Here is a 10,163-nt window from a genome sequence, read left to right as displayed (position 1 = left end):
AATAGACCTAGCTAAGATAAATATACAAACAGGTGTTACCTAAACCACTGATCTAACTTTTATTCTTTTAATTTTTTTTAGAGATAATACACTTAAAAAATCAGCGTCCCAGACGTTTTATGAAGAACTGAAAAAATGGAAAAAAAAACAAACAAAACAGAACTAATAAACCAAGATACCTGCAGCACTTAATATGATAAATACATATACTTGAGCATTAGCAGTACAGTATAGGAATCAGAGCTGAAAGCTTTACAATAGCTAAACAGGTGCAGAAAAAAAAGAAAAAGAAAGAAGAGAAAATCAAAGGACAAAATGGGAAAGAATGCCCTGGAGAGATAAGTCAAGCATCAATATACAAGAATACATCATGTTATGCCAAGCTGGAGAAAGAACAGAAGTGTTACATGGCGACCTGTGAACAATCTACATCTTTATAAAACAGCTTTGTTTACAGGTGTACCTTAAAGCACAAGTCAGAGATCATCTTTGTACTGTATGCAGCAGTTCCTCTTGGTTTGGATATTACTAGTAGTAGTGATGAGTTTCTTTAAGTGTGTGTTAGTCCTCTCAGCGTCTCTGTGAGTGTTTTGTTGAAGCGGGTGCTGCTGTGTTGTGGGTCTTTGGATATCTGACTGGTCAGAGCCTCCGTTGCACTAACCCATAGCCCTGCTTCTAGGCTTCTGGTATACCCCTGTGTGTGTGTGTGTGTGTGCGCGCGTGCGTGTGTTTGCACTGATATATTCTGCCCATCGTTACACCTGACAGCCAGCTCCCTGCAGCACCACACAGCCGTTAACGACCAGTTTCTCATTGGCTGAGATCATGAATATGCACACATGCAGTCAGCTGAGAGGCTGTTCTCGTAGCTCGGTGCGAACCGGGTGCAGGGATATGGTCAGTTTTACACAGCTGACAGAAAACTTCTCGCATGTGGTGAGCACTTCACAACACACTTTGAGACGTAGAGAGTGCTTTAGATGTGGTTTAAGGAGAGGTAGTCATTTTTAATTCCATGGAAAGTGAAACGTCTCTATGTTTTTGGGCTCAAGCAGATGCGTTAGGGAGTCCAGATCGCCAAATAGCCTGTTTTTTTTTTTTGTTTTTTTGTTTTTTTTTTGTCAGTCATACAGTAAGTGTAACAACAATTTTGGCATTCATTATTATCATCCAGGAAGAATGGAGAAAAAAAAATATTGAAGAGAGTTCAGTCTCCCGTTGGCTATGTGTTGAACCGTTTTGAAAAGGAGGTAGTGTTATTTTTGGTTTTTATCTCGTTTCAAGATGCCTGTCTGCCACTTTGTACTTAGTTAGAAATCAGTCTCTAATGTGACAGGAAACAGTCCTGTTTGAACACAAAGTCATCAGAAAGGTTCTTTCATTAAATAAGAAAAATCGTCTGAAGTGCAAGAGATAGTTTGAGAAAAAGTATGAAAATATGAACCAAACTTTTAATTACATGATGTCCCTTGGTTGTTTTCCTCTTACATTGGTATATTTTTATTATTTTTGTAGTTCCCTCTTTATTGTAACATATATGTTTTTGGGATAACTCCTCCCTGTCCATAGATTTGACATGCCATGTTACTGCACACTTCCTGCAAATACTACAAACATGTCAAGAGGTTTCGTTTATCTGAAAAACTCCAAATTGCGACAGCACCATGAAAAGTAAAGCCAGGTTGATTCGACAGAGCCAAATATTCTCATTCTGTATTTAACCTCTCTTTTTGTTGGCATCTCAGGTTTTAAAGGTACATATATGTTGTGTTCAAATGCCTCACAAGTGCCTCGTTTTTAGGCCTGCTCATACAGTGGTCGGGCCAGTCCTAGGATCGTGTTTGGAACACGGTTCAGCCTGAGCGTGGGAGAGACAGGGTTTCACCTCTAAGTGCTTTTTTCTTTTCTCTTTCTTTTTGTCTTTCAGAAGAACCATGCAAGGTTTGTTAATACTAGTTTTTGGCCTCAAACCTAATGTGAGTCATTCATTACCGCTTCTCATGAAAAAGCTTTGATGTCTCCAATTCTAGTTTACTTCACACACTTTGGTTTTTTGGAATGGTCAGCACTGTAGGTCATGTATAATTTCAACACAATAGTTAAATGAGTACAATAAGAAGAATTCAAACTCCTGGTTTGTTGTCTTTTGGCCAATTTTTTAAAAAGGGGGAAAAAAAGAAACTCAACAAGGGCAAAATAAACAACAGGGTTTTTGGTTTTCTACGTATTTCTTTGGTTACCTGTAACAAAAATAAAATGGGAATAAGCAGATAATAGATTAAAATAAATGTTAAATTTGGTATGGCACTGTAGAGAAAGTAATGCTTTTATGCTCACAGAAAACAAAGCAAAAAAAAAAAAAGAAATCTCACGTGCTATTCCTTTAACACAAACTCACACAGTGAATTGCAGATAGCTTCTACACAGTAACTATTACAACCATAGAGCTTTGAATCGAAGCTGAGCAGAGTTGCCACATTTGGTGTCCCACAGAAAGAGTTCCCCCTTATTTGTTTATCAATTTGGACACAGTTCCAGGCAGAACCTTTGTGGGATGAGGTATTCTCTGACTGCAGTAATAATATATATTTTTTTAAAGCATTACTGATATTCCTCAACTAAATACACAACCAAAAACAAGTGAATGAGAGAGAATTAAAAAAAAGAAGATTCAGCTGTTAAATAATCTGTCTGGATCATGGCAACCTTAAGTGCTATTTCCAAATTTCTTGCCTGCTACAAATGGGGCGGAAAGGGGGAGGGGCAGGAGTGGGGGTCAGGTATCACAAGTTGGGACAATACTGCGCTTTTTTTTTTTGTTTGTTTCGTTTTTTTGCCAATACTCATTTGGAATGGTGTGAACAGCCAGAGTAAATCAAACAAATTACAATACAATAACAAAAACAGCATCCTTAGAAAATGTACGTCGAAACAGAACACCACTGTGGAAATATTGATCCTCAAAAATAAACAATGATAATAACATCAAATAAAAAAGAAATGACAAAAGCTACCACACATTTTTTTCTCGTTATATTCCATAATCATCAACAGTGTTCTTTTTTAGTCACAATATTTCTGTAGACGCTTCCTCCCTCGTTTCTCTCTGCTTCACCTCTTTTCTTCTCGTTGTCAAAGTGTTCCAAGCTCGTCCCTCTGTCCAACAGACGGAGCAGAGGAGAAGGACAGCACCACATGGTCCTATTCCTGCAGTCTTTCCGGGGGGTGGGGGTGGGATGGGAAGGGATGGAGGTGGGGTAGGAAAATGTCTTCTTTTTTTTTTTATCTCACTTAGAAGCAAAGAGTTAAAAGATGTCCGTCACTAAGCGTCTCGCTGGGGGGCAGAAGTTTGGACAGGGACCAGGGCCGCGCCGCCTCCGTCGGGTCAGCCTCGCCGGGGGGCTCACACAGGAGCCTGCTCGGCAGAAGTGTTGGAGCACTGTTGGAGGTAATCTTTGAAAGCGCTCTTCCTTCCTTCCTTCCTTCCCACCTCGAAGCCCAACAGTTTCATTTCAATCAAATCAAGGAAAATGAAAGAGCGAGTGATTGACTCAAAGAGGGGGAAGGAGGAGAGGTATACCGCACAGCCCCTGGTGACTACTCCAAATCTATATACACATGATCCTGTGTCTGTGTGTGTCTTCCTCTTTCCCGCACGCACACACCTGTGTGTCTTCTCAACTGACGCAGAGATAAAAACGGCTAACCGGGCGGCCCGAGACAACAGTGAGAAGGGTGTATGCAGAGCAGTGAGGCGAGGAGGAGAGTGTGTGTCCCAACCTCTAGGGGTCTCTACACAGAGGCTGATTTGACCAGGGAGGATGATGACACATGGTTTGACAAGTGAATGAGTGTGCGTGTGTGCATGTGTGTGTGTGTGTGTGTGTGTGTGTGTGTGTTTGAGCGTGTGTGTGTGTGCCTGTGTGTGAGTGTGTATGCATTGAGTGGTGTTACACCTCTGAGCCAAGTGTTGGAAAAGAAACACATGGAGGTAAAGCAGTGCTCCACAGTCTTGTTTTTGCGTCTGAAAGTAACGGAGGTCATCTAACCCTGTTTGGAGTTTCTCAATGTTGTCCTTGGTTGCTTGCATTTTCTTAAAAACAACAACAAAAAAACAAACATTCTCTTTTTTTCTCTCTTTTCTCTTAAGTGTACTGTAGCTATCTTTTCGTCTTCACACTGACGAGGGATTGATCTCGCTGTGTCTCGTCCCTCTGATCTCCGTCTCGGGTCTGTCCTACTCCAGCTCCTCGGTGGGAAGATCCTCCTCGAGGTCGCGCTCGTCGCTCGGCAATGGCAGGCTGTGTGTGACGCCAGCCAGGAGGGATACTGGCCGACTGTCCTCCTCCACCTCAGTGGGCTCCTCCTTCACATGCACCGGGTGGCTGGAGGAGAGAGCGAGCAGCGGTTAGCGGGGCGAGAGAATGGACCAATAGCAGAGCGTTGGTTCACCAAAAAACATCACAATGAAAACAAAGCAAAGCACAAAAAAGATTTAAAACCATTTTATCATCTGTTATAGTTCCCATTAATGAGTGTACTTGTCTGAGGATTTTCTGTACAAATGTGTTTCTGGAAAGAAGCATTCTTGAATTTTTGTAACATGTTTTGCAAAAAATAATGCATCTCAAGTACAGCCAGCAGTTTATTTAGTCAGTGACAGAAAATTAGTTTGCAACTGTTTCATGTTTCCATCTTCACAAATCTGAAGTTTTGTTGCTTTTCTAATCAAATCGTTTTAATCTTTTTGAGGTTTGAACTGTTGATTGGACAAAACAGGCATTGTGAAGCTGTCATTCTGGGTAGTTGTGACAGCATTTCTCAATATATTCAGAATTTTTACAAACCAAACAATCAATGAATAAGTGAAGAAAATAATCAGCAGATTAATCCATAATGAAATAATCATTAGCTGCAGTCCTATAGAAAATAAGGGACGTTTATCTGCATTGAGTACGTTCACTTCTAATACTTTAAATCCATTTGACTATAATTAACATTCATTTACTTAAGTAACATTTTCAATGCAGGCTGTGCACTTGTGAGTATTTTTACACTGTGGTATTAGTACTTTTACTTCAGTAAAGCATCAGAATATTTCCTCCACCGCTGATAGATTAAAGCAGAACTTACACTCACCACGTCTTAGATTGTCCAGATTTTCTCACACTTAAACTGATTTCTCTCATCAGCTGCCGTCTATAAAGACAGCTCTATTAATATCAGTATCGCCATTATGACTCCATTGTGAAGATGGTAGAAAACACTGAGCTGCTCATAAAAATGTCATTATTAGCCTAATGCACTGGCCAGTGCGAACACAGTTAATGTAAAGATGCTCAGTGAAGGAGAATAATGTTTAAGCAGTCACGTGTTGTCTGCTTCTATCTTCACGCCTGTGCATGTGTGCATGTACGTCCATGTGTACCTGTACTGTTGAGGGCTGAGTGTGGGGCTGCAGCTCCCGTTGCTGTTGACCTGCTCCACAGTGGAGCTGACATCATCGTGGCCCACATGCAGCATGTTGAGGCTAGCCGCAGACGGAGGGGTCAGCAGGGAAGGGCTGTTCAGCAGGGACAGGCTGCTCTCTGCCAGAGCCGCCTATACACACACACGCACACACACACAGAGGTGTCACTTTAAATAGGAACTGGGTTACATTCAAGTTTTCTTTTTCTTAAAATATGATGTATAAAATTGAAAAAAATAAATTGCAATGGCAAATGTGGTATGTGACACCATACAATGCTGTGTGGAAATGATCCGTGCACCACAATTAGTACATCGCTTTAAAATTATATATAATTGACACGTAACAAGATGTAAAACACAGTATAATAAACATGAGAGCTCTTCCATATGGAGCACTTTTGAATCCACTAACTTGCTAGTGAACTTGACAAGCCACTAGGGGGCACTTATATACAGTACTTTCCCCATCATGGTTTGTACTTGTACATTAAAGTCCCTGTCAGGAGCGTGTGTGAGAGTTCACGAGAGTCTCAACAGGATTGTTAAGCGAGCCGCAGCCTCGACTTAAACACACGCAGGTAAACACTGTGAAACATCAGTGTCTACAGAGGAGAAAACAACGAAATCAACGGGGGCAGCTTCTGTCACTTCTCCAAACGCTCACATCCAGCTGTTTGTAGATGAGACAGGTTGGACACTAGTGAGTGAGAGACTCACCCCACCTCCCCTCTCACACACGGGAAAAAAAAAAAAGACAAAAGGAGGGGAATTCTCATCGGCTCAGCGATGGATTTTCTGGGACAGGCGATAATTTTATGCGGTAACCTTAATTGACAACTACTTGACGCTATAAATCATCTCAGTAGCAAAATTGCATGTGTGTGTGGGATCGGTGTGTATGTCTGCGTAGGAGTAGAGAGATGGGTCGAGTGTGTGTGTGTGCAGAGGTGGGGATGGTGCATGTGTGAGAAAGTGAGGTGGGAGGTGAGAGTGTGTGTTGGTGTGGGAGGAGGAGGGAGGAGGTGGTGTGAACGTCGTTAGGGAATCTGCTAATTATAAGAGGGAATTGATATTAGTGCCCTTGATTGCAATTGGCTGCTCTGTGTGTGTGTGAGCATGTGAATGTGTGTGTGTGTGTGGGAGAGAGAGAGAGAGAGAGAGAGAGAGAGTGAGAGAGAGAGAGAGAGAGAGAGAGAGAGAGAGAGAGAGAGAGGTGGGAGGAAGAGAGGGCATTCCTTACCTGGTAGCTGGCATTTAGGGATCCAAAGCCCAGGCCTGAAATCATGTTTTTCACCAGGGTGGGACTTCTGCACAAGCACACATACACACACACACACACACACATGCATGCACACACATACAAAGAGAGAGGGAGAGTGGGGTGAGAATCACAGATTGAGCGCATGTGTGGAAAGATGTCATCTCAGCCAAAGCACTTTGACAAATCTCACAAATACGTTTGTTACAAGCAGAAACACACAGACTGTAAACAGATGCTAAAACACACACATATGAAAGCGTCTAATATCTGGCGTGCAGGTGTGTGTGTGCCTGTGGATGCGTGTGTGTGCAATTATCCCTGGTTTCTCTGGCGGTTGGAGAGAACATCTGTTTACATACGCTAACAAGGTTTTTTCCTCTCCTGCATCTCACACAGCTGCTTACTAATGGTGTCGACAAACAGGGGAAAACACACACACACATAAAGTACAGTACGTACACGATAAGCCGGCAGCCTTTTTTTTTTAAAAAAAAAACTTGATTGCTGTGTTGGCCTCTTGGTAATAATAGAGAGTCCATTTAGGCAATCATTGTGCCAGGACCCATAAGCTCACACTCACATCAACCTCAACTGTGCACCAAGAAAACAAATGTGTGTGATATGGTGAGTATGTGTGTGTGTGCGTGTGCTTACCCGGTCATCTTTGGTGGTCTCCTCTTTTGGTATTCAACTTCATCCACAGTCCACACGGCCCCCTTCACGTTCTCAACACGAACAAAACACTTGTGCAGACTCAGGTTGTGGCGCACAGCATTCTGGGAAAAGGGAGAGAGAGGAAAGAGGGAGAGCTTTAACACGACTGGAGATCAAATCAATAAGCATGGGGTATTTATTTTAATTTATCATTTAATATGCAATTTGATTCAATTTTTACATTTAATTTTACAGTGATTTTCAGCCTGGATTTTCTATACACTCACTAATATTCCCCAATGTCTCCGGTAAATTTCTGAAAAATTCCCTGGCTTAAACCATCTGAGCTACACATCCTAAATTTAATGATACTCCATGACTTCCCCTAACGGGAAACGTGTCCTTAAAGATTAACTCAACACCAGCGGAAATTGTTATCTTTGTTGCTTTACTTGAAGTTCTTCCATAGTTGGAGGTAAGAACTCTCTCTCAGAGTGTCTTCAGTACAAACAATGCTTCCCAGCTCAGCGTTTAGTCACCTTTTAAGCACCTGACCTAAGGATAAGGGTCCTATTTTTACCCATGGCTTAGGCCGAAAGTAGCTCCATGTACAGTGCTAATACAAGATAGAGGCTCTCTGGAATTTTATCTCAGGATTTTTCTTATCAGTCATCATCAGCACACACACACACGGATAGACACACACATCCAAAGGCACCGCAAGCAGGCAGGCACACGGCTATCTTCGTCTCACCCCCCCAGGGACAGGCCTCCCTTTTCATCTGCTATTTGTAGTTTGTTCATGCCCAATTTCATTACCAATTTTAATTCGTCTATAATTAAATCCTGCATATTCTCTCTGACACGCTGTTCTAAGCCGAGAGGGAGGGACAGGCCAGGCATGCATCACTCCTCGCCGTAATTACACACGCAGATACACACACACGCACGCACGCACGCACGCACGCACGCACACACACACACACACACACACACACACACACACAAATACACACGTAATTACACAAGCCATAATCAGCGGAGGAACCCTTTCTCCCCCGCATCCCCTCAACCCCCGAGCCGTGATGCTAAGTTTTGTAAATGAGTCTGACCCCAATCTGCGCCCGCCACCCTGACAGTGCAAACACACACACACACACACACACACACACACACACACACACACACACACACACACACACACACACACACACACACACGCCAGACACCAGTGCTATTGCAGTGCTATTTGCATTCGTCTCCGTGATGAAAGCCTAATTCTCCCAGTTAAAACATTAGCAGTCATTTACAGTGGGTCACAGCACATGTGCCACTCATCTCCACTCCCTCAGGCTGGGGAGGGGGTGAGGGGGACAACTGGAGGCAGAATTTTAGGAAGAAAGACAGAATTGTGTTTCGCAAATAAAGAAAAAGAAACCAAGAGACTACATTTATTTAAGGTTCACAGGTGATACTGTGGATGTCTTTATACTGGAAATATTTGAATATTGAGTTTCTGCTGTCGATGCATTCTGTGATAAGCTTCTCCCATATGATCCTAAACAGGAGCACAAGTGAGCAGGTAAGATGATAAAATGAAGGAATGAATAAACAAGCATGTCATTTGTGGAGACCTGCAACGGTGGTGAAGTATTCAGATCTTTTACTTAAATAAAAGCAGCAATACTGCACTGTGAAAATACTACAAAAACAGAACAAGCCCTGCACTGAAAATATTACTTAAGTAAACCCATTTTTGCAGCTAAAAGTACTAAAGGTATGTAAAGTAAAAGTACTCAATGCAGAAAAAAGGCCCATGTGATTGTTACACTATTATATATTTTATTACAATATTGGACAATTATTACTGATGCATTCATGTGTAAGCACACTTTAGAGGTGATGGAGTACAATACAGTAACTGAGTAAACTTAGTTACATTCCACCAAAGGAAGTCAAAGTGAAGCATCTGATCTATGGGCTGCATTTTTTATTCTTATTCTATGTTATTTTATTCTAATTTTCTTTGCATGTGAATTATATAAAAGTGAATCATACCAGGTGCATCTGCAGACTGCTTCTCTGGTGAGCTCAACACAAAATAAAACCTTTTAGGCTTCCAACCCATCACGGAGCATCTTGACAACAACACTCTTTTCCTCTCCTCTCTCGATCATCCCTTTCTTGCTCTCTCTCTCTCATCTCCTCCTCATTCTCCTTCCTTTCTTTCCTATGATCAATGACTTCCACTCCCTGACACCGCTGCTGTCCTCATGAAATATAACGGCTTATTAAAGGACATACATCTCTACGGCCCTATTTGACTCACCGGGCTGCTATATAAATACATAAGGCCTTGCCGAGCTATATTTAAAGGTCTGCGAGGCCAACGGCGCAGGAAGCAGACACCAGACATTAATAGTTAAAATTCATAAAAGTCAGATGAGGAGGTGAAGATATTCCTAGCTGCCCCGTCTCTTAACCTTCTCCGCACCCCCCTCCATCCCTCCATCATCATCCCACTCCCCCCACCCCCTCCTTGGTTTAGGGCTATTAGACGAAGGCTGAGGTCTCTCCTCACCCCTCCTCCCCCTTGTCTCTTTCACTCCTTTGCTCATTCTCTCACTTTCCCTCTCTCTGGAGGAACTGACACTCAAATTAGCATGAGGTTTCTGTAGAAATGGGTCAGCACCTACAATGGTGGGATCAGGCCAGGTGTGTGTGTATGTGTGTGTGTGTGTGTGTGTGTGTGTGTGAGAGAGAGAGAGAAAGAGAG

General features: G+C 42.4%; 1 protein-coding gene across 5 annotated transcripts in view; it reads right to left on the bottom strand.

Annotated features, from left to right (window-relative positions):
* Positions 1–1,120: 1,120 nt before the first annotated feature.
* Positions 1,121–10,163, bottom strand: part of foxp4 (forkhead box P4) — a 91,057-nt gene continuing 82,014 nt past the window's right edge. For all 5 annotated transcript variants that reach the window (XM_070958521.1, XM_070958516.1, XM_070958518.1 and 2 more), the window contains 4 exons: positions 7,388–7,509; positions 6,713–6,779; positions 5,429–5,601; positions 1,121–4,385 (listed from right to left, as the gene is read on the bottom strand). In XM_070958521.1, the coding sequence (XP_070814622.1) occupies positions 4,238–4,385; positions 5,429–5,601; positions 6,713–6,779; positions 7,388–7,509 (510 nt within the window). In that variant the 3' untranslated portion in view covers positions 1,121–4,237. The remainder of the gene's footprint in view (positions 4,386–5,428; positions 5,602–6,712; positions 6,780–7,387; positions 7,510–10,163) is intronic.

Source organism: Chaetodon trifascialis, chromosome 3, assembly GCF_039877785.1.
Source record: "Chaetodon trifascialis isolate fChaTrf1 chromosome 3, fChaTrf1.hap1, whole genome shotgun sequence".
Lineage (NCBI taxonomy): Eukaryota > Metazoa > Chordata > Actinopteri > Chaetodontiformes > Chaetodontidae > Chaetodon > Chaetodon trifascialis.
The sequence above is the reverse complement of the archived record's forward strand: the minus strand, read 5'-3'. Positions and strand labels throughout refer to the sequence as shown.